This window comes from Lissotriton vulgaris, chromosome 2_1, assembly GCF_964263255.1.
Source record: "Lissotriton vulgaris chromosome 2_1, aLisVul1.2, whole genome shotgun sequence".
NCBI classification, from domain to species: Eukaryota; Metazoa; Chordata; class Amphibia; order Caudata; family Salamandridae; genus Lissotriton; species Lissotriton vulgaris.
In genome coordinates this window covers 1,857,245,715-1,857,271,105 of record NC_141687.1, presented here as the reverse complement: position 1 = coordinate 1,857,271,105, position 25,391 = coordinate 1,857,245,715, and the positions used below count along the sequence as shown (strand labels likewise).

Here is a 25,391-nt window from a genome sequence, read left to right as displayed (position 1 = left end):
ACATCGTCCCTGATTTATCTCCCCATTGGCAAACCCTGCTGAGAGTCACCAACCACAACTGTCGCGCCTCATCCAGCAATAGAGAGGCATAGGACTGTTACGCCAGTAATATCTGCCCAACTAGCGGACCCGCACCCTCCGTGCCACCGTGGTGCTCCAGCTCCCTGATCTCTGCCTCTGCCCGGTCAATATCCGCCCTGCGCCTTCTTCTGGCCGCTGCACACCATGCTAAAACTATTCCTCGTAGTGTGGGCTTCATGGCCTCCCAGAGCGTCATCCTATCTGCCACCGTCCCTGCATTATCAGAGAAATAGTGTGCAATCGCTTCAGTCATGTGTTTTTGATAGTCTACAAACTGCAAGTGCCACACTGAGAGACGCCAACGGAATGGCTGCCTCCTCCGATCCAGTCTGATTTCCACCGTCGTCGGGGAGTGATCTGACAATCCGCGTGGCAATATGGCGGCTGCAACTACCCTACCTATTGCCACCCCGGGGACAAAGACATAATCCAGCCTGGAAAAGAACCCGTGCACTGCAGAAAGGAAGGTATATTCTCGCTGAGCACCATGCATGTGTCTCCAGGTGTCTATCCAGTTGAGAGTCCTAGCCATGTCACTCAGAAGAACTGGCTGCCGCGCCCCCTCCCCAGGTTGGCATCTATCTCAGGCAGGATCCATAACATCATTCCAGTCTCCACCCACCACTGTGAGGACCTCGGGGATGTCCACCCAAAGTGTAAAGATCTTCTCAATGAGGGGCCAATGAAGCGGGGCGGGGCATACACACATCCCAGCACAATGGGTACCTCCCCCAACTTACCATGAATAAATAGATAACGGCCTTGTGGATCTATCCAATGAGTGGAATGAACATATTGGACCCTATGATGAATGAGGATAGCCACCCTTGGTAAATCCTGCGTGAAACACCTGCTGATATCCAAAGCGCTGAAGGCACAATGTTTTATTGCCCAGGAGATGCGTCTCTTGCAGTAGCACTATATCTGCCCCCGTCCTTTTAACCTGCCTCAATACTGCCCCTCGCTTTTTATTTTATCAAGCACTCCCCTCACATTCCAGCTGAGGACCTTAACAGTGCCCCCTGGCTCGCTGACCCTACCATCTGGACACGACATCAGAGTCCTCCTGGATCAAAAAGCCATCTTGCGCGCCCTGAGGTTGTCCACTCCGCTGCCATTGTTGCGCCCTCCCACCTGTGCGTCCCCATCCCCAACCAAACCACAAACTCCCCCCCTGCCCCATCCCCCTCCCCATCCCACCCCATACCTCAAAAACCCATGAAGTACCTGTCGTGGTGCAGCTAGGCCTCCACCCCCAACATGAGGCCGAGAACCCTCCACACCAATGGATCCCCAGAAAACTTCCCTACCCTTCGTCAGTCTGTAACCACCAGCCCACAACTAGGGGGACCACTCCACCCATTGTACAGCCCTCCCCCCACCCCAGCTGTCCTTAAGTCACCAGCCATAATCTTAAGACACTTCAGGTTCACTCCATTCCCACTCATTCCGAAGCCTATGAAGCCCAAGGGCGGGATACCCCAGCGCAAACAGCAGCTAGAATATATCAACAGCATGTCCCACAAAATCCTCATGTACCCTTTTTCTGGGTTCCAGCATCTGCCTTTTCTTTGTCTAGAATATCGCCCGATGTAGACCGCCGCCTGGACCTGGGCCTTAAGTTATCTTTTGTCCGTGCCCCCGGGAAGATTGCGTCTGCGACCCATTGCTAGAGGAGTCAGAGTTCAGTCCCGGTGGCGTATGTACTCTCACTGGCACAGTTTCGTCTGTCCATTTGAACACCTCTTCAGGGGACTCGAAGAATTGAGTGCGGGATTGGTACACTACTCTAAGTCGAGCTGGGTATAGCAGGGCATACAGTATTTTTAAATCTCGCAGCCGGGCCTTTGCTGCCGTGAAAGACTGTTGTTGCTGTTGTACGATGCGGGTATAGTCTGGAAAGATCAGGATACGATGATTATCATATAGCAATGGCTCCTTTGCTCTGGCTTGCTGCAGGATGATATCCCTATCATGATAGTTCAGTAATTTGGCAATCACTGGCCGCGGCTGTGCCCCCACCGGAGGCTTTTGCATTAATGCCCGATGCGCTCGTTCAATGACAAAACATCGTGACAGGGAGTCGGGGGGAGCCAGCTTCCGAGCCACTGCGCCAGAAAGCCCTCCATGTTGCCCTTTTCGCAACCCTCCGGCAGGCCAACAAAACGGAGGTTGTTGCACCTGGCGCGCCGCTCCGCATCTTCCACACGGAACACCAGGCCTTTTTGAGCTGCTTCCATATTGGCCACCTTGCGCTTGAGAGTCGCAATATCATCCTCCGTCCCGGAGATGCGTGTCTCTGCCTCCGTTATGCGAGAGACGGCATTCCTTAGGTCCTGGCGCAATAACATAACATCGGACCCCACCGCCCGATCTTCGCCTCTAATGCATCCCTTGACTGCGTTATGGCTGCCATGAGGGCCTCATTGTCAAGCCCCGCATCATGATGTCCGCCCATGGCCCCGGCTCCTCCACTGGGCCCAGTAAATTTGTCAATTGGGCCTTGCTTAGGGAGACCACCCCCTCCTGCACCACGCGTCATGGCGCACAGTGTCACCTCCCGAAGCCCCACGAGCACCAGCCTCCAGAGCGTGTCTAAAATCACCGTCCAGAAACACGCCACTACCCGACCTGGCCGCCGAAGCACCCCTCCAGTGTCACCTCCACTATCGTGGACGCTCAGCAGCAACACCCGCACCTAATAGTTCATGGTAGCCACAGGTCAGACCACTCCAACTCACGGGCAGGGCTCCCCCTGATCAACCCCACCGGGACCCCACACTCCTCCTTACTGTCCGCCCGAGCCGGGCCCGCTACTGTCGGTGCCAGTCCTCAGCAAAACTTAGCCGCCGGTTCCACTCTCAGGGCAGCCCCTCCAAAGAAGTTCCCACCTGCAGCTTCCAGGCCGCGCCACCACTCCGTCCCCGCAGCCTGCTCCTGGTCGTTGAGCCACACACGCCGCTCCTCCAGTCAGCCCAGAACCGCAGCCGGTCCAACCAAGGCCGGACGGGCCACCACCTCCACGTCGCTGCAACAGGGGCCCGTGCCACGCTTTCATACCATCAATAACACCCGTTGCAGCCGCCACTGGGGCACCTGTGCACACTGGGTTTCAGTCTCACCCAATTTGGCAGGCTCCACTGCTTCTGGTCACTATCCTGGGCCCTCAGACCCTCAAGCACCTCAGGGACCGCTTGCTGGGCCCTCCACGTGTGTCCAAGGTGTGGGCGCTACATTCTGCCACCGACCATCAGACCAAGGGGGGGGCGGCGTATAACTGTAGATGTCCAGTGCCACTCTGTGGGAACCCCCCATCCTATTGCCGGAGAGGCGCCTCGCCCCAGCCTGCCGTCCACTGCCATTGGGCCCACTGCTGCCTCCGTCAATTCACTGGGAGGCGTCCGGGCCGCATCCACATACCCAGGGGCACACTCCAAAGTTGAGGCCCCGGCTTCACCTCCCGGACTAGGCCTCACTGTCACCACCAGGCACCAGTCCAGTCATGTAGCTGCTCCTCCTGATAGCCAGCGCCTTCCCGGGTCTCAACCTATGCACCCGACCCTCTCCGCCACCGCTCCGGTGGAGGCACAGTTCCACTCCGCCGCCTCTGCTGCTGCCGCCGCGGGACCTCCCGAAACTCGAGGTCCTTGGCGTCACACCACAATGCAGGCCTCAACTCCCCAGGCCTCACGCACGGATATCCAGCCCCACGCCGCTGCCAAAACCATTGGTGGGGCTTCGCTGCGGCGTCCGAAAATGAATTCACCCCTTCGTGTCGTCGCTAGTTGAGGGGAGGCAGGATCATAGGTCGGGTGTTCGGTGCGGCGGGACGGAGCTTTTCTAAGCTGCACCCGCCATGCTCGGCTCCTAGGCCACGCCCCCCACGTTCCTCAATATTTAACTCCTAGTTCTAACATAGGGGGTGTCCCACTATGAATATGTGTGTATTTTAAGGTGTTTATGGGAAATTATATATGAATCCATGAACGTCAGGAATTGTTTCGGCTTTTGCGGTCCTTAGTAGCGTATAGGCCTAAAAGGAGAGGTTGTCTATTCAAGTAAGTTCTTTCGATGAAAGCCCAAACTGGCTAATTGAGGTAGTCACTCAAAAGGTACATTGTGACAATTGGTGCACTTGCTGATAAGAGTATGTAAGGTTGAAATAGGCCCCCTGCTGTTGTCACTGCCTGCGATTTCTAGAGTTTAAGTCCTTCTGGCTGCCTACACAGAATCCTTTATTAGTTTAGTATTGCTCTTAAATAATAATGTCAGGATCAGTCGGGGAAGCATTCTGAGGAGGTAGTTGTGCTTCAGAGCACCAACCATTTTTTTGGCTTGAATTTGCCCTTTATAGGGACAATAGTCATTGTTGGCCTTGAATGGAGATTTTTCACGGCCATATTGACCAGTCCTCATTGACAAGTACACTAAGTATTTAGGTTGCTCTTCAACCCTTTGAATCCATGCCCATTCACAGTCTTTCTGGCAGTTCTCTTGTATAGAGGGAGGATCTCACTTTTGTCCCAGGTTTTCTTCTAGCCTGCGAAAGCGCAGGAGGATTCTATCAGGGAGATCGAGACAGGAATTGAGGTTCCAAATTTTTTGAGAGTACTTAAAATGTCATATACATATAGCAGAATTTTGCTACGAACAAGTCAACTTTACATTTCACAGGCCGCTGCAAATGACTGGCAGTTGAATGCACCGATGCAACAGTTAGTGGAAAGCAGTGCCTTGCAAAACCACCAATAAATAAATAAAAAGATAAATTATTCAATAGATAAATAGCTAACAATTCTTTTTGTAAAGAGCTTTTGTTGTCTGAAGATCTTTTGCTTGTAAAAGAACAGAAGGCAGGGATGAGCTGCGAGTAGGGCAGCATGTTCCTGTATGACCAGTCCTGCTCTTTTACTACTGGTACTTGGAAATCTGTATTTAAAATGGAGAAAGCAAAACTATGAGAGGCAGATGTCCAAGGAAAAGACAAGATTTGATCAGCAATTAACAGCTGAAACAACATGAATTGTGTTGCGTTGATATTTTACAGTAGGGTCTTGCCAGAGGAGGTGTGGTCTTTTAATAGAGACTGGACTGACCCTCTGAAAGAGTCATAGCGCAGAGCCAGAATAGGCCACAAGATAGAAATGACAGCAAAAAGTGAATCAATCTTCCCTTAGCAGTACCATCCTTTGAAAAGAGCCAGATTGACTGGATACTCCAAAAGCCAGTGAGCCACTCAATAATTCTTCTTCCAACATCAGGCTTTATAAGATAAAGCAGGTTCCTAATTCCCGAGAGCAGCATGCATGATTCTAGACTTAGAAAAGCTGTTGATAGCCTCACGTAGCCGTACCTGTTCGCAGTCCTCCGGCGAGTTGCTTTAGGCCCTACCCTACTGGCATACACACGACTATTATACACCTCAAGGGTGAGGCTGAGCAAGGCCATCTCTGCTCCATTCCTGATAAAGAGGGGCACACAACAGGGTTTTCCCCTCGCCCCACTGCTGTTTGCCTTAGCAGTGGAGCTATTAGCGATACGACTGCAACGCAAAGGGGAGGCATGGGGTGTCCTGACAGCAGGAACGGTCCACTGCGTATCGCTGTATGCGGATGACCTCCTGTTGTATGTACGCAATATCACTATTGACCTGACCCCAATCTGGACAAGACTAACGTAATTCATGGAATTCTCAGGCCTCAAAGTTGACTGGGACAAATCCACGATCTACCCACTGAGCCCGCACCTAGCCCCTCTCGACATAGTAGTAGGAGACCAGAGATTAGCCTGGAGGGACAGAGCACCGAGATATCTAGGGGTGAGGTTAATCTCCCAGCGACATGTATGAAGGGAACCACCGCAAGGCGTTAGCAGGAATAAGAATGGCAGCGGGCTTCTGGAAGACACTGCTCCTGGCCCCGATTGGGCGAGTGGCCATGGCCAAAATGATCATAGCCCCTAGATTATTATACCACTTTGCTAACCTTCAGATTATTCCTCCACACCTCTTTTGAGTTGGACATACTCTCACCCCCCTAATCTGGGGCGCAGGTAGACACAGGGTAGCCCTATCCAAACTGTACCTACCAACGGACTGGTGAGGACTGGGGGCCTCATCCTTTGAGGCGTATTTTCTAGCAGCACAGCTGCAGTGGCTATCGCATTGGACAACAGAACGCCACACAGGAGAAACATCCTGTGATGAAGGAAACATGCCTCTCCCGGCAATCCTGCTTATGCTGCTACCCGGCACTAGACCCATATGCACTTATCCAGTTAAGATGTCAATAGCCCCCACATATATGCTGAGGATAAACCGCATGTCCAGGGGGAGACCCCTATATTCTCCGCTGCTCCCATTGATAGGATTCCCTAGAAACGACAAATACTACACAGCCAGAGCCATACAAGTATGGACTGAGCATTTGTTGACTGAGATAGAATCCCTCTTCGAGAATGGACAATTACGTCCCTATAATCAATTGGTGGAGGAGTATGATCTCCCCCCGGGACAATTCCTACTGCACAGGTAACTTTTGGCCAGCTGCGAGAAGTTAGCCTGGCATATGATATCCACTATTCGCGTGGGCACCTTGCACCAGTCTAATCGACCCTTATTGATGGTGGTTGTAAAGTCAACCTTATAGACAAGCTATCCTAGTGGTAGCATGGACCAGCAGTCATAGGCTAAGACTTCAGAGAGCATGTGAAGAAAGCTGTTTTACCAATTATAATCCCTTGAATACCAAATGAAAGGACACCACACAAGGTATATATCAAATATATATGTATTTATTCTAAACACAACCCCTCTGCACTCTTTATTAGGTCAGAGGTAAAAGTGCATCACAAGTTGCTCAATTAGCATACGATAAGTTGCACAAATACAGTTATGCCCTAGGGGCCTCACAAACCAATACTAAAGAAGTGGTATAAGAACACCGTGAGAGTTAGACAGCAGGCCTAGGGCCTGTAGAATCGCTGGGACTGCACTAAACAACCAAAGGTTAGGAAGTAGGAGGCCAACGGGAGACGCATGCAGTGTCTAAACACAGTCGCGAGTTACCATTGACTTATAATGGGAAACAAAGAGGTTACAAAGTTACTGTTTTAGGACACTTCCGGATGGACTATGATAAAACCCATTTAGACTAGGACACTTCGAGAGTCAAGACCAACGGGAGCACCGGAGTACTTGCGTTACCTCACCCAGGGAAGCCGGGTGCATAGGTGCCTTTTGGTGTCGGGTTTCGTCGTCATTTTCTATGTAGATCTGAAAAGAAGTGCTGCAGGCGACCAGAGGAAAAGTGTCCGGGTGGATCCAAGGGTGGATCGACGATGTGAAGAACCTGAAAGTAGAGGGGACAGAGTCTGGGTCACTAGCCAGTGACCAGGAAGGAACCAGGAAGGAACCAGGCGATGTCGCGTTCTTGAAGGTGAAGAAGGTGAGCTTGTTTCTTCAGCCACGAGGTCCAGGAGGCATTAACGATGACCAGGCGCTGGATTCGAGCTGTCCCACAAATTGTTATTGTTATTGTTATTTCCGGTTTATATAGCGCCAACTCACCGGCAGGTCTCAAGGCGCTTATGACCGAAAGGCACAACAACTTATTTGGCAGGATGAGGAAAATACCAAAGTGTAGCTAAACTGAGCTCAAAGCCTCCCTGAATAGAATTGTTTTTAGGGTTTTCCTGAAACGAAAGAGGCTACCTTCTTTACGGAGGGGCTCAGGTAATTTGTTCCAGATTTTAGGTATCAGAACAGAAAAAGATCTCCCGCCTTTTGTGGCCAATCTGAACCGGGGGCAAACAAGCAACTGTGCATCTGAAGACCTAAGTCTTCGTTCAGGTTTGTACACCTCCAGCCGTTCCTTAATATAGGCAGGTGCTTGCCCATAGATTGCCTTATGGGCTATACATAGGCTTTTAAAATCAGACCTTTGCCTAATGGGCAGCCAATGGAGGCTCTGTAGCAACGGAGAGGCATGGGATCTTATTGGGAGCCTGAAAATAAGTTGTGCAGCGTCATTTAGGACCACCTGCAATCTATTGGTCAAGGTTTTTGGTAGACCTAAATAGAGCGCATTCCCGTAGTATAGCCTCAAAATTATTGTAGCAGAAACTACTATGCGAAGCATGGACCGGGAAAGAAGGGGGACTAATTTGCACAGCTGTCTGATTAGACCAGTACAGGTCCCTACTACGGAGGAAATCTGACTGACCATTGACAGTTCGCAGTCAATCTTGATACCCAGGCTTTTCACCTTATCAGCTGGTTTAGGGGTGGGACCTAATTCCTGGGGCCAGTACAAGTCACTCCATGGGGAACATATGGACGAAACCACTAAAACCTCTTTTTTTTCAGGATTAATCTTCAGAAGATTCATGGTCATCCAACTGACTGTGTATCTAAGAACATCCTGCGCATGGTTCTGAGCCGGCACTGTGTTATCTATGCTCAATAACAGCTGGGTGTCGTCAGCATAGTTAAATACACGACAACCCATCTTTGTCAGGGAGTTAATCAATGGTTGCAGGTACAGGTTGAATAGGAGTGGGGATAGTGCGGAGCCTTGAGGGACCCCGCACGTCAAATTTCCCACCTCCGATACCTTATCCCCCAGCTGAATCCTCTGTGTCCTCCCTAACAGGAAGGATTTCAGCCACCGGTAGGCTGTGTCCCGAATCCCGAAATTGGCCAGTCTATCCAAGAGCAGGGTATGGCTGACAGTATTGAACGCCACTGATAGGTCTAAAAGTATCAGGGCACTCGGCTTCTTACTGTCAGCCATCCCTCTAAGCTCATCCAGCACCGAGAGCATCACCAACTCGGTGCTGTGATGTGCACAAAACCCTGCCTGAAGCTCATGGAGAAGATGTGGTGTGACTCCAGGAACGAGGCCAGGGATTTCAGCACATGTTGTTCAAGGATTTTGGACAAGAACGGGAGTTGGGAGATGGGCCTGTAATTCTTCAAAGTCTTAGGATCGGCTCCTGATTTCTTTATTAAAGGCTTCACTCGAGCTTCTTTGAAGTTGGCTGGTAACCGCCCTATTTCTAGTGAGTTGTTCAGGAGAGAAGATATGGTCTTCTAGAATAGGGCGTGCTAGGCGAAAAACACTAGGGGGGCAGGGGTCTGCTGGAGATCCTGATTTAATTTTGCTCATGAGTTGCTCAAGACTCATCGCGTCAATCAGTGGAAAATTTGAAATATGGGCTTCCACAGGGATCTGGGCAACCTGTGACATGATAAATCCAGTCACGGTACCATTCCTTATATCCCGTAAGATGGTATCTACGTTCTCCAGAAAGTAGTTTTGGAAGGTGTTGCAACTAATTGTTTCCATATTTTCGTTTTTTTTGCTCATTTCAGTTAATATTTTGAAAGTTTCCTTCTGGACATTTTCCTCCTGATTTATACGATTTTCATATTATTTTGCTTTAGTGTCCAGGATAAGCTTTTTGTAGATGTTGAGCACGTTTTTATATTGCTCTCGAGCTTCTTCGTCTTTTTTCCTCCTCCAGTTTCTTTCTGAATTGCGGAGCTTCTTTTTGTGCTCCCTCAAGGCTGGTGTAAACCATGGGGCTCCCTTTCCAGCTCCTTTAACTCTTTGTTGCTTCTCTGGAGCAATCAGATCAATCGCTCTGGTCAGACTGCACACTATGTCCCTATACTCCTGATCTACATCAGTATTGGGGGCTATTGGTTGAACAAGTTTCGAAAGGGTTGTTGTCAAGGTTTGTGAGTCAACTTTCTTCCATTGACGGACCTTCTTCATTTTAGGTGGTAATTGCATCAACTTTTAGATTAAGTGGTGATCCGACCAAATACAGGGTAAGATCCTCAAAAGGGCTACCTTGTGATCTAGAGTCCAGATAAGATCAAGGATATGTCCTTTTATATGTGTTGGGGTTTCTACCAACTGTCTAAAGCCCAGTGAGGACATGGTGGTCTCCAAGAAGCGGGCTGCTGGTTCTTTTATTTCCTTATCCCAGTGTAAGTTAAAATCTCCGGTTACTACTACATTTTTATATCGTGAACAGATGTCAGATATAGTAGACATAAATAATTCATTGAAAACTGAGGTAGAGTTGGGCGGGCGATAAACTGTGAGGATAACCACACACAGATTATCAAACATAATCTTTACTGCAAGCATGTCGGCTAAATCCACAGTTTCTGCCAGTATTTTAGTTACTATTAAGGTTTTCTTAAATAGAATTGCTACCCCCCCCCTCGGGCGTTATCCGCACGATTATGCCATACTATATCATACTCGCTCGGAACGGCGGCTATAATATCAGGCAGTGAATTGTCCCCGAGCCAGGTCTCGGTGAGAGTTAAGACGTCAATATCTTCGTCTTGGAGCAGGGTAAAGATCTCGAGATTGTGTCTATGCAAAGACCGTGTATTTAAACAGGTTAGCTTCAGGGAGCATGGATGAGATACAGATCTACCTATAGGTGGTCTTAGAATGGACATATTGTCCAGTTTAGCCATAATGGCTGGGTCCAGAGACTGTCCCACCTTATCTAGTTGGTGTAACTCTTCCGAGGAATAGATACTCCGCCAACCAAGAGTCCAGGCCCCCGCGCCCGTCCGTGCGCGGATGGGCGCAGACGGGCTGGACTCTGGCGTGACTCCGGCGTGTTCACGCTGCGCGCGAACGCTGCAAGTCAGCATGGCCGCCCTAAATACCTGTCAATGAAACACTAGCGCGGCAACAAAGATGGCGCCGCCGAATGTCCCGTAATTCCCCTAAGATGGCCGCCGGTGAGAAGAGGGGTGAAAAAGGACCCGTAAAGTGCGATGCTTTCGTCAATTTTATTGTGCAAGTGAGTGGGATTGGCCTAGTTAAAACCAGGGGAAAATTAACAAAAAATGAAATAAAATACAAAACGGGTATTTAAAATGCTTCCTCTTGCCAACACGATATTTCTGCTTAAGCGCAATCTCTCTAAGCGCTGCAATATTAGGTAGCGCGCCCTATCTGGTCGAAGGATCTAGTTGACTGCATTGTTGGTATCTGGATTGGACCCAACAAGCCTTGGCAACCGCAACCCATGCAGGATGTCAAGATTGGCTCTGTTGCAGACCAGCAAGGTCTGTGGCGCTTCTCCTTTGAAGGGAAGCTGGAGCAAGCCTGGAGCAACCAGGAAAGCAGTTTAGGTCAAAAGAAAAGTCTTCAGGGGGCTCACTAGCCAATGGGCAAGGAACCGGGAAGATGTGTCGAGCTGAAATGCAAGAGTGGGCCCCACGCGGCACTCGTGAAGTGTGGGGGGCTGAGCTTCGGTGCAAATGGCGCTCGGGTCTGGGGCTTCTCGTACCCCAATGCACAACTGCAAGGGTACCTCGGTAGTCGAGCTGTTAGCAAAATGCAGGATGTCCAGGGTGTCCGGTCCCACGTCTTTCATGTCCGCCAAGGGTCTCAGCTTTGCTGTGGATGTGGGTCGGAGTCAGATAAGTCGGAGAGTCTGTTCCTGTGTTGCAGCCCCTGGTAGGTCTTGGATGCACCTATGCCCTGGGTACCTATGGTACACTATACAGGGGCTCACAAAGGTGACCCAATACCCAATCTGGTATGTACCTAAAGTACATGGTATCAACTTAGAGAGAGAACAGCTGGGCTGTGGGTCTGATTAGCAGGCCCACAGCCACACTAAAGTCGAAAAACCAGAAAATCACAGCAAAAAGTGGGGGTGACCATAGGAAACAGACCCTACTCTCCTACACAACCCCCCCTCAAACGTAGGGACATTAAACTAACCTTGACCAGTTGAGTCTTCATGTTCTAAGTGGAAATATCTGGAGACTCCATCTGCATTGGCATGGTCAGTCCCAGGTCTATGTTCCACTGTAAAGTCCATCCCCTGTAGGGAAATGGACCACCTAAGCACTTTGGGATTTTCACCCTTCATCTGGTTTAGCCACAAGAGGGGCCTATGGTCTGTCTGAATCTTAAAGTGTGTGCCAAACAAGTATGGCCTCAGCTTTGTCACTGCCCAAACCACAGCAAACGCCTCCCTCTCAATAGCTGACCAACGTTTCTCTCTAGGGGTCAGCCTTCTGCTAATAAAAGCTACTGGCTGGTCTTGACCATCTTTATTCAGTTGTGAAAGAACAGCACCTACACCCAACTCAAAAGCATCTGTTTGAACAATGAATTCTTTGGAGTAGTCTGGACTTTGCAGAATAGAAGCAGTGCACATGGCCTGCTTCAGGTAATCAAATGCCTTTTGACAGCTTACTGTCCACTGAAATTTCTTTGGCATTTTCTTGGAAGTTAAGTCATTAAGGGGTGTCACTATGGAACCATACCCCTTGACAAATTTCCTGTAGTACCCAGTCAGGCCCAAGAAAGCACTGATCTGTGTCTGGGTGGTGGGAGCAGTCCAGTCCTTTATGGTCTGGATCTTGCTCTCCAATGGTTGAACCTGACCTCCACCTACAAGGTGGCCCAGGTATACGACCTTGCTCTGCCCTATCTGGCCCTTGGTAGCCTTGTTAGTTAGGCCTGCCTTTTGCAGGGCCTCCAAAACATTCTTCAGGCAGATCAGGGGATCTTCCCAAGTGGAGCTAAAGACAGCAATACCATCTAGATAAGCTGCACAGTAGTCATCCAGACATGAGAGGACTTGGTTCACCAATCTTTGGAATGTGGCAGGTGCATTTTTCAGACCAAAGGGCATTACCACAAACTGATAATTTCCTCCTGGGGTTGAAAATGCTGTTTTGGCTTTTGCATCATCAGCTAGTCTGATCTGCCAGTAGCCAGCTCTCAAGTCAAATGTACTAAAAAACTTGGCAGATGCCAATCTGTCAATGAGTTCATCTGCCCTTGGTATTGGGTAGGCATCTTTCCTAGTGACAGCATTGAGGCCTCTGTAATCCACGCAAAACCTCATCTCTATCTTAACATCTTGGGTGTGAGGTTTAGGCACCAGGACTACTGGACTGGCCCAAGGTCTCTCTGAGGGCTCAATGACTCCCAACTCCAACATTTTTTGGACCTCTGTCCTGATACAGTCCCTGACATGATCAGGTTGCCTGTAAACCTTACCTTTAACAGGCAGACTGTCCCCAGTGTCCACTTCATGAGTGCACCAGGTATTCTGTCTGTAGACATATGTCTGTAGGACTGTAGAACTTGTCTGCAGTCCTGTTGCTGTTGGTCAGTGAGGCTGCCTGCCAAGGCTACACCATCAACTTAAACATCATCAGGGTTCTGAGAAAGCAGGTCTGGGATAGGCTCACTCTCCTCCTCCTGTCCCTCATCTGTAGCCATGAGCACACCCATGTCTGCCCTGTCAACATATGGTTTCAATCTGTTGACATGAAGCACCCTGTGGGAGCTCCTGGGAGTTCCAAGATCAACCAAATAGGTTACCTCTCCCTTTTGCTCAACAATAGTTTGGGGTCCAGACCATTTGTCTTGGACAGCTGCTGGGGCCACTGGCTCCAACACCAACACTTTCTGTCCTGGCTGGTACACAGTCAGCACAGCCTTTTGGTCATGCCAGGCTTTCTGTAATTCCTGGCTAGCCTCAAGGTTTTTTGATGCATTTTTCATATACTCAGCCATTCTGGAGCGGAGACCAAGTACATAATCCTCAATGTCTTGTTTGGGAGGTTTGAGAGGTAACTCCCATCCCTCTTTCACCAGACAAAGGGGTCCTCTTACAGGATGTCCAAACAGAAGCTCGAAAGGGTTGTAGCCAACCCCCTTCTGTGGGACCTCTCTGTAAGCAAACAAAAGGCAGGGCAGCAGGATGTCCCATCTTCGCCTAAGCTTTTCAGGTAAACCCTTGATCATGCCCTTTAAGGTCTTGTTGAATCTCTCCACCAGACCATTGCACTGTGGATGATAGGATGTGGTGAACTTGTAGTTCACTCCACACTCCTTCCACATAGCAGTCAAATATCCAGACATAAAGTTTGCACCTCTGTCTGAGACAACTTCCTTTGGAAACCCCACTCTTGAGAAAACTCCCAGGAGGGCTCTTGCCACAACAGGTGCTGTTGTGGTCCTTAGGGGAATAGCTTCTGGGTATCTGGTGGCATGATCCACTACCACCAGAATAAACCTGTGCCCAGAGGCTATTTGGGGATCCATTGGTCCAATAATGTCAATCCCTACTCTTTCAAAGGGAACCCCCAACACAGGTAGTGGTATTAGGGGGGCCTTTATGGTGCCACCTGATTTGCCACTGGCTTGGCAGGTGACACAGGAGTGACAAAACTCCTTGGTGTCTTCTGACATGTGGGGCCAGTGAAAGTGAGGGACAAGCCTGTCCCAAGTCTTGTACTGGCCAAGATGTCCTGCAAGAGGAATATCATGGGCTAGTGTGAGAAGGAAGCCCCTGAATGCCAAAGGTATGACCAACCTCCTGGAAGCACCAGGTTTGGGGTCTCTACCCTCTGAATAAAGGAGCCCATAATCCCAATAGACTTTGTGGGTCCCACTAGCATTCCCAGCAGCCTCAGCAGCAGCTTGCTGTCTGGGGGGTTCAAGAGAAGGGCAGTCCAACTGGGCCTGCCTCAGATCTGCTCTGGAGGGTCCCCCTGTCCCAAGAAACTCAACCTGATCAGACTTAAGCTCTTCTAGGACAGTTTCCTCCTGGGTCTCACAATCAGCTTCCTGAGAAGGCTGATCTTCTTCCTGAGGCAAGGGGGAAGGCACTGCCTTAACCCTACTGCTTCTCCTCCTGGTAGGCAACTGTTCCATTATTTCAGGATCCAGGGCCTGTTCGGTGTTGCAATTTTTGACCTGTGACCTCGTCACAGCAAGGACATGTGCTGATATACCTAACATCTCTGCATGAGTCCTATACTCCACTTCAGACCAGACTGAAGATTCTAGGTCATTGCCAAGCAAACATTCTAACGGGAGGTCTGAACTAACAAAAACTCTTTTGAGGCCAGTTACCCCTCCCCAGGAGACATTAACAATTGCCATACTATGGGTGGTAGTGACATTGATTGCATTGGTCACTAGGTAATTGTCACCTAATATTATCTGTCCAGGGTCCACAAAGCTGGGTGTCACCATTGTGACACTAGCACATGTGTCCCTCTAGGCCTGAGCCACTTTGTTATTAATTAAAGGAGTCTGTCTGCCCTTGCCCAAGTTACTGGGGCTCAGAGAAGAGGACATAGCCATGTCCACATCACAGACAAGAATAGCTTGAGTTAGTATTCTGACCAAGCCAGAATCCACCTCAGTTCCCAGGGTTAACCCTACTACTCCCTTCTGTTGAGAACCCCACTATTAGCTGTACTAGGGGGAACAGTTGCCTTAGGGGCAATGGTGGCTGGAGCTGCTTCCTTCTTGGTGCATTCACTGATCCAGTGAGTATTTACCTTACATACTGTGCACCATGGCTTCTTGGGACCTTCGTTCTTTTTTGCAGGTTGGGAACCCCCACCATTAGAAGCTTTTTGGGGACCTTGAGAAGACTTCTGGTCTTTTTCTTTCTCCCCACCCTTTTGGTCTTGCTTCTTCTGATCACCACCTTGTTTCTGTACCTTCTGACCCATTTGTCTGCTTTCTTTCTCAATTCTTGGGGAGAGGTCAGATCAGAGTCAATCAGGTGCTGATGCAATAACTGGTTCTGATAGTTGTTAAGAATTTGTTCTCTCATGATCAAATTATACAATCCTGTATAATCATGAACCTTACTGCCCAGTAACCAGCCTTTGTAGATTGTGCTTAGTAGCACAATCTACAAAGTCAGTCCAGTCCTGAGTCTGTGTCTTCTGGGTATCTCTGAACAGCAACCTGTACTGCTCAGTGGTTACGTCAAACCCATCTATCAGAGCACTCTTCAGGACATAGTAGTTGTCAGCATCCTGTTCATTAACTGTCAGGAGCTTGCCTCTGCCTTTATCTGAAAAGGAGAGCCACAAGATTGCTGCCCACTGACTTTGGGGTACCTGCTGTACTTTGCAAGCCCTCTCCAAAGCAGTTATCCATTTGTGGATGTCATCCCCAACCTGGTAGGGAGGGACAGTCTTGTTCAGGTTTCTATGGTAATGAGACCTCTCCCTATCTTTAGGTACTATGCTGCCACCAGTGGGCTCTAGCCCACACAATTTTCTCTCTCTCTCAAGAGCCAGGGTCTCTTTTGCAAGGGCAACTTCTTGCCTCCTGATTCTAAGCTTGGATTTCCTCATCCTAGTCATATGCTCTCTTCTCTGAGGGGAAGTCATTCTCCCTAACACTGAGGCATGGGACCCTACTGAGTCATCAAAGTGGTTGGACTCACTAGAGAGTGACCTTCCTCTCCTGTACTCAGGGTTAGGCCTACGTGGGGGTCTGGATTGGATTCTTCCTCCTCCAGTCCCAAATAGTCCTAGGTTAACCTGGTTCAGTTCCCTGACTTCTACCTGGTTAGCATCCACATCATCATCAGACTCCCCTTGGTTCTCACCAGTGGGATCTTCTGTTGAGGGATGCCCCCCCCTCTGTACCACCTGTTTGATCTGGGGTGGATGTCTTTCCTACATAATACTCCACTAAAATATCCACCAGGTGGTTAAAGGTTGGACTCTGTCCTTATCTCAGCCTTCTGGCTGTACACAGGCTTCTAAATTCATGAAAAGTGAATGTGTCATATTTAGAAGGTGCCCTGGGAGGGTTAGCTTCTGGCAGAGGCCCACTAAGCCCTGCATCCAAGGACAATTTCTTGTGTGGTGTGGTGTGGGCACCTACTACACTAAATGTTTTCCTACTAGAAACTCTCTAGGAGTTGTAGTTAGGGTGTGCTGGGCCCTTACCACCTACAACTGCTAAGTTCAATAGAACTTATATACTATAAGAACTTGATTTATATGTACCTACAGGTACCTTAATGTGATCTTTCAAATGATATTTTAAGATTATATGGTAAAACAATAGCAAGCTCTTATCCGATCTGCTGCACACCAATGAGAGAAGTTAGCCTGGCATATGATGTCTAATATTCAAGTGGGCGCCTTGAACCAGTCTAATCGACCCTTATTGATGGTGGTTGTAAAGTCAACCTTATAGACTAGCTATTCTAGTGGTAGCATGGACCTTCAGTCATAGGCTAAGACTTCAGAGAGCATGTGAAGCAAGCTGTTTTACCAATTATAATCCCTTGAATACCAAATGAAAGGACACCACACAAGGTATATATCAAATACATATATGTATTTATTCTAAACACAACCCCTCTGCACTCTTTATGAGGTCAGAGGTAAAAGTACATCACAAGTTACTCAATTAGCATACGATAAGTTGCACAAATACAGTTGTGCCCTAGGGGGGTCTCACAAACCAATACTAAAGAAGTGGTATAATAACCACGTGAGAGTTAGGCAGCAGGCCTGGGGCCTGTGGAATCACTGGGGCTACTCTAAACAACCAAAGGTTAGGAAGTAGGAGGCCCATGGGAGACGCGTGCAGTGTCTAAACACAGTCGCGAGTTACCATTGACTTATAATAGGAAACGAAGAAGTTACAAAGTTACTGTTTTAGGACACTTCCGGATGGACTACGATAAAACCCTTTTAGACTAGGACACTTTGAGAGTCAAGACCCACGGGAGCACCGGAGTACTCGTGTTACCTCACCCAGGGAAGCCGGGTGCGTAGGTGCCTTTTGGTGTCGGGTTTCGTCGTAGTTTTCTATGGAGAGCTGCAAAGAAGTGCTGCAGGCGACCAGAGGAAAAGTGTCCGGGGGGATCCAAGGGTGGATCGACGATGTGAAGACCCTGAAAGCAGAGGGGACAGAGTCTGGGTCACTAGCCAGTGACCAGGAAGGAACCAGGATGGAACCAGGCGATGTTGCGTGCTTGAAGGTGAAGAAGGCAAGCTTGTTTCTTCAGCCACGAGGTCCAGGAGGCATCGACAATGACCAGGCACTGGATTCGAGCTGTCCCACAAAGGTTCTAGTTGACTGCGGTGTCGGTATCCGGATAGGACCCAACAAGCCTTGCAAACACAACCCAGGCAGGATGTCAAGAGTGGCTCTGTTGCAGACCAGCAAGGTCTGTGGCGCTTCTCCTTTGAAGGGAAGCTGGAGCAGGCCTGGAGCAAACAGGAAAGCAGTTTAGTTTGAAAGAAAAGTCTTCAGGGCGCTCACTAGCCAACGGACAAAGAACCGGGAAGATGGGTCGAGCTGAAATACAAGAGCGGGCCCCATGCGGCACTCGTGGAGTGTGGAGGGCTGAGCTTAGGTGCAAAAGGCGCTCGGGTCCGGGGCTTCTCGTACCCTAATGCACAGCTGCGAGGGTACCTCGGTAGTCGAGCTGTTAGCAAAATGCGGGATGTCCAGGGTGTCCGGTCCCACGTCTCTCGTGTCCGCCACGGGTCTCAGATTTGCTGTGGATGTGGGTCAGAGTCAGAAAAGTCTGAGAGTCCAGTTCCTGTGTCGCTAAGTCTTCGTGTTCCGGCGGGAGCGTTGACAAAGCAGACCAACAAGTTGCTGGTGATGCCTGTTTGCACAGGGTGGTCACTCCTTGACCACAAGGGAGATGTCTTCCGTCTTCTAGTCAGAATAGAATGTTGAAGGTCCAAGAGTTCTGTATCAAAGTTTCTTTCCAGGATAATCTAAAGGGGACACAGCTCCTATACTTATACTAAGCTAAGGGGCTGGATTACCTGCCTAGGTCCCTCCTATGGGTGGACCTGAGAAGGGGGTGATCACACCCCTTTCTCAGGTCCACCCATAGGAGGGACCTAGGCAGGTAATCCAGCCCCTTAGCTTAGTATAATTATAGGAGCTGTGTCCCCAGGACTTTAGATTATCCTGGAAAGAAACTTGGCCAGTTTGGCGCCAGAGCTGGGGCTGGAGTGCCCCAGCAACTGGTTTGAACCGGGCTATGCATGGAGTACCTTGTGTGGCCCAGGCAGTGTCTCAAAAAGCATCTGCTGATGCAGCCCTTCCTGTCCCAATACACATCTGCCTGTCTGGGGAGGTGCTGGCACCTCCCTGGACAGGAAACCTATTGTCCAGGCCTCCCCTGCCGGAGTTTCGTCCAGCAGCAGGAGGCCAGACTTGTGTCTGTGGCATCAGCATCCATTTTGTGATGCTGGGGCTCTGTTTAACTTTAACCGGGTAAAGCAGTAACATACATGTCTTTTCCCTCTAGAAGGACGGAATGCTACCCCTGCCACCAGAATTTGCGGGGGGAGGGTAGTATTCCAAAGTGTTTGACACCTTACAAGACATGTTTTGATAAAGCCAAACCAAAGTTAGCATAAACTGCTAGGGTTATTTTTGCACTTAAGAGTATATGGTATGGCTATATCATAGAACAGCTATAAGGAGATGGTTCCGTAATCTGCAGAGGGGCTCAGCTCATGCTAGGGCACCCTCTCATATAAAACCAAGCACTCTGCCTCTACCATAGGAGTGACTTATAGGTGCATATGTGTCTATATACAAGGTAGATATAGGTATACTATATCTAAGTAAGGGGTGATTACGCCACCTTATCCAAGCTGAGTGATCAGCTTGTGGTGTCAGTTTGGAGGGCCAGCCAGGGGTGGCATAATACATGCTGCAGCCACTGGTAGGCCTTGGATGCACCTATGCCCTGGGTACCTATGGTACACTATACAGGGGCTCACAAAGGTAACCCAATACCCAATCTGGTATGTACCTAAAGTACATGGTATCAATTTAGAGAGAGAACAGCTGGGCTGTGGGTCTGATTAGCAGGCCCACAGCCACTTCTAAAGTCGAAAAACCAGAAAATCACAACATAAAAGTGGGGGTGACCATAGGAAGCAGACCCTACTCTCCTACACCAGCAGTCACCCATTCTGGGACTTGACTGAGGGGGAACGACCGACGCAACCGGTAATACACATGATACTTCATATGGGGGCGGGCAAACAACTAATTACATGGATATACAAAGCCATCCGGGAACTGATTCTCAAGCCACTAAACTCACTGAGGCAGACATGGGAGGAGGAAGTGGGTCGGCCATTAAATGACAAGGAGTGGGAGCAAGCCTTGGAATACTCTAAAAAAGTGTCCAGAAACGCATGATTTAAAAACATACAATCGAATATTCTACATAGGGCATATCTAACGCCTAAACGCTTCAACATTTCTACCCAGACACATGGTTCCTATGCCCCTGGTGCCAGGCCCCTGAGGCAGGCTTTACGCATATGTTTTGGGATTGCCCTACAATACAACCGTACTGGGATAGCATACACGAGACAGTCCGAGCAACGACGAGCAATACAGATATATGCACATGGGAAGCATGTGCACTGGGGGTGTTCAGGAGACGAAAGACCGACAAGGTGCAGATTCACTTCACGTCCCTCGCTGTACTACTGGCTAAGAGAGGAATAGTTTGGCATCCTGTAGTTTCCTCTCTATGGATATGTACTTTCATTACCAATCTTTTACTTGTATGCTCTAACTAAGATCTATGCTAGAATGTATATATGTCATAGTGGATTGGAGGGTTGTTGTTACTTGAAACTGTTTAGCAGTTGAAGATATAAATTCCAGTTGGTGGATGAGATCTTCTTCATGGAATAAATCTACAATTTCCTGATGTATTGAGTCTTCAAAATATAACAACTAGCTATGCACTGGTGGGCCCCGGCAGCCCCGGCCGAGGCCTGGGTGGAAACAGTAAAGTGGGGCGCAGCCAAGGAGGAAGTGTTAAGGGACGAAGAAGTGAGAGGAACACACAAACACCATCTATCCATGGAATGGGCATAACTTCTACACCAATTCAAACAGCAGACTGCACGAGAGGAACCACCCGCGGCATGCCAGTCCCAGACGACATATACGTCCCCGATCAGGCCAATAGATGAATACAGTAAATCAGATCACATACACTAGGACGGTCTTGGTACAAGCGACCCAATGACTAGAGCCTCAACATAGCTCAGGAACAGCTGTTACGGTCCCCCCGCACATACGCAGCCATAGACCGTCGATTTAACACGAGCAGTCACACAGAAGACCTCCGCCTGCACATAACCCCGCCGATCTCTAATAATCCCCCCAGTTCAATACCAAAGTTAGCAGTTAAAGACACGAGCCGGTAGTTATGAAATGGACGCCAGTTGGAAGGGATTGCAACCCTATACACGAGGCATTACACCACATCCACAATAATTTACGTGGACAGATTCAGCTCCTCAACAAGGGGAACATCATCCCAGTCATATTATGGTCATACATACTAGAAAGGTAGATTGAATTAATAAGCATGTAACAACTGGAATGTAATAAAGATAAGTGTCAATTGTGTATAATACGAAATGCCAATACAAATATGATAACCAAAGTATGGATATATGTGCATACCTGCAATCTGAATAAGACATTTGTCAAACTGTATTTAAAATGTAAACATTTAATAAACAAATACAATTTTAAAAAATCAGGCTTTTTAAGAGACTTTCTTTGCAGAGTTGTTTATTTGTCATCTTGCTAAAGCTGTACCTTTTTTTGCAGAGGACACTTACGCCTCCGAAGAAATGGTAGACCACATTCCAGTTATGGTGAAAGTCATGGATACTGCAGACCAGGTAAAGCCCAACATACTTACACAGTGCACAAAATATGCCCCTTCTGGAGCAACAAAACTTCAAAAAATACAAATTGTCAGCCATACACTTACTTAAATCCTCTATTTTTGAGGGAAAAAACCAAGTGAAACTTCCTGGTTGATCCGGGTATATCACTATAACCCTTTTATTATTTCATTTTTTACCTTTTTTTTGTTTGATGTATGAAAAAGACACCTTATTGTATTATGTTTTGCTCAATAAACGCTTATTTACAACTCACAATTATTTACAACACAAAAACACACATAGCTTCTGGAGCGAGGCTTATGAGTTTTCAACTAGGAACTGCATGCTTACTCAATTGAAAGAATGATCATCTTTTGCTTGGTGTATTCTCAGATTTTTGCTTTGACTGTTTTGCTGGCTATAGAAATCTGTGCACTTTACCTCTGCTAACCAGTGATAAAGTGCCTGTGCACCTCCTTTCAATATGACAAAGGAGTGTACTCCTAACTAACCTATAAGTCCCTAATATATGTTACAAAGAGTACCTAGGGTCTGTAAGTCAAATGTCACTCAAGGACTGCAGCATCTAATGTGCCATCCACTACAGTGAGAGTCCAAACATGGCTTGAGCCCTACTAGTGTAGTCTGACTGCAGCAGTATAAAAACTGCAATACGACTTGTCAAAATAAACCTTTTTGATAGGTCAAAATCTACCTTTTAAATATTAATAAGTCACCAAAATAATTCTTGTGCATCCACTGTTGATCGAAGCCATGACTGGTGTGAAGAACTGATGCTTGATGTCAGTCAACCTAATCAGTGACTGAGTGATGCAACAACAACAGAATACCAAGTAACATGCATCAGATGGAGACTGGAGGGCCTTGACTGTATGGCTGACCTAGTCTTGCTCTCTCACACACCAGCATATGCAGGAAAAGACATTTCACCTCAACATCTATGTACAGCATGTGGGCCTGAATGTCAACTTGAAAAAAACAGAGGTCATGCCACCCAACATACAAGCTTCTAACCAACCAAGGTGTATGAAAAGGACCTAGCCATGTCTAAAGAGTTCACCTACTTAGGCAGTACTATGAGGCATGATGGAGTGGTAGGCAGTGACATTGAGAGCAGACTGAACAAGGCCAGGAATGCCTTTAGGATGCTGAACAATATGTGGAGGCCATCTTAGTACAACACCAATGCAAGGCTTAGGCTTTACTAGAGCTGTGTTCTGTCCACACTTTTGTGTGGATCAAAATGCTGGTGAATGACAAAAAGCAATATCACCAAACTGTCAGCCTTACATACCAGTAACCTGGGAAGAATCTTGCGCATTGTCTGGCTGCAAGCCATCTCCAACCATGAACAATTCATCAGACGCAAGCAAGAGGGCATGGACACCATTATTATAAGAAAAAGATGGCGGTGGATTGGACACACAATCAGAAGAGAACAAGACTCCATCACAAGACGAGCTCTCCACTCAAGCCCAGAAGGCATGTCAAAGTACACCTAGCGGCAAACTGTGGAAACCGAAATAAAGACCCTAAACCACATCTGGGGCACTGTGAAGAAACATGCCCAAGACAGAGAGAAGTGGGGGTCCTTTGTTGCTGCACTACATGCCAGTGGGCATAATGGCCAGTAACTATTTAATGGACTGTCTGGTTGTTAAAAAAACACACTTTTGTTCTATCAGACTTCTTTCTCTTGGTTTATTGTGGGTACAGTGGTTGCCCCAAACTGGATTTTAGTGTTAGATATGGGATTATCATAATACACACTCCACACACATACCCCTAGCCCTCAGAGCCCAAATTTAGTGTGGCCAAAGAATTTTGCCATCTTGAAAATTCGTGAGTAGGGTTGACCATATGAACTTTTACCTCATTGACTAGGGCATGTCCAGGAGTCATTCCCAACCTCTAGTTTGTGCCAAGCATACATGTGGTACCTCTAGGCACCTACTTCAGAATACTCCTGGATCTAAGGAAGATCAGAAGAGGACTGAAACTGGTGTCTCTGGCCTGAGAAGAGCCCAGAAGGACTAGATCCGCTCACTCTTGTACCTAGGACAACGATTTGGACCCAAAGGCTGACCTCCAGTTCAGGCACCAGGGTTACAACAAGCTACAAGATACATTTGCTGCAACTCCAAGCTGATCAGTGGCAACTGGACCCTGCTGTTGGCCTCTGATTGACACCCTGTGAGTCTCTAAGTGCCCCCCTGCCCTCCAAGATCTTGGGAGGGTTTTAGAAGTGTAGTCCTGGGGTGGTTTGGGATTTAAAGGCCTAAAGTCACAGGGTACAATATTTGACCAGGATAAACCTGGTTAGGGTATTTAACCCATGATACATCACAATAAACATCAATTTGCACAAAGGTCCAGATCTACTACAGCCATTGACTACTATTAGCACTTTACGTTTCTTTGTGCTATTCCCACTTAAAACTTCATATGAAAACTTCAGGTTCCCCTCATTGAATTTTTTTCATTTTGGTATCATGTTCTTTATCAAATTTTACTCTATTTTTTCCTAATTAAGTTTGGGATTTTAATTTTGCTTTGGTAGTGCATATATACTTTACATATTACCATAAATTAAGCATGTCTGCCCAGTACCGTAGCTTCCAGGGGGTTGAGCTCAGGTTAACATTATGACTTTGAGAGTTCACCCTGACAAGGGTTGTGATTATTCTTTGAGGTGGATAATTAACCTCCTTACCCCAAATAATGCTTCTTGTTTGGGTTTTACTCATTGTATAGGCTAGTAAACTTCTCTAGTTTATTACCCCTCTTATATTGTTTTTGTTTATGCATTGCATTTTCTTGCACCTGTGATTTTTGAAAGAACGGAAGTGGCTCTGAGCAGCACTGAAAGCTTTGGCATGACTGATCTGAGGAGGAGGAGGAAGTTCAGGGAGAGCAGGCTGTGGTGGTGAAGGAGTCCATGAAAGGAGATTACCAGATTGGCCTCAGATCTTGGGAATTATTCATGCTTTAGTCCACCCACAGGAGTAAGTGATGAGGAAAAGGAGGTGGTGGTGAGATATAGGAAGAAGAGGAGAACAATGTTGCAGAGGCTCCGGTGCTAAAAGAAGGCGAGTCCACGGGATTAAGATCCTCTGTATTGTCCAGAGCAGCAAGCAGTGTGTCCTCTCGCAGGTTGACCCAATCAGAGCTCGAAGACAGTTTTGCAGAGAAGGCCCTAAAGTTGCAATTATCTACCCTGGTCATGGAAGGCAGTAGCAGCAAACCTAGCCCTAGAGGGGGAAAGGTTGGCATTGGAAGAAAACATAGATTCTACTGGCCCATGACAGGAGCCAGCTAGAACTGGACTTGAAGGCAAAGAGGCCCTTTGAGTCCAATGATGATGGTGGCAGTGACATAAATGCCTAGGAGAGGTAAAAAAAAGTCCACATCCCCAAAGACCTGGTGAGGGATGACATAGATAATTGGTTTACAGCAGGTGAGGTGGCTCTGCAAATGAACAGAAACTCAGAGGAGAACTGGTGTGGGGCTAGCCTGCCGAAGCACATGCTCTTCAAGAGAAGTAGACTGTGTTGGATCTTGAAGTAGTTGCGTAAATGTTTTGCAGAGTTGCTCCCGCACCTCACTGATTCCAAGCTAATTGTACCCAGAAAGCTTGTGAAGGAACCTGACCTTTGGATTAGAACCATGGTGTCACAGATGGTGATTGGGGGTAACCCTAAGTTAGGTGGACATGGTCCCAACCAGCAGAAGGAATGGAGGAACAAAGATAACAAAAGGGAGT

At 48.1% G+C, this 25,391-nt stretch overlaps 1 protein-coding gene across 1 annotated transcript in view; it reads left to right on the top strand.

The window, feature by feature from the left end:
• The window catches only part of RASL12 (RAS like family 12), a 238,478-nt gene that overhangs the window by 149,614 nt on the left and 63,473 nt on the right, over nt 1-25,391 (top strand). Inside the window, exon 4 of the mRNA XM_086958040.1 lies at nt 21,546-21,619. Coding sequence (XP_086814166.1) covers nt 21,546-21,619 — 74 coding nt within the window. The remainder of the gene's footprint in view (nt 1-21,545; nt 21,620-25,391) is intronic.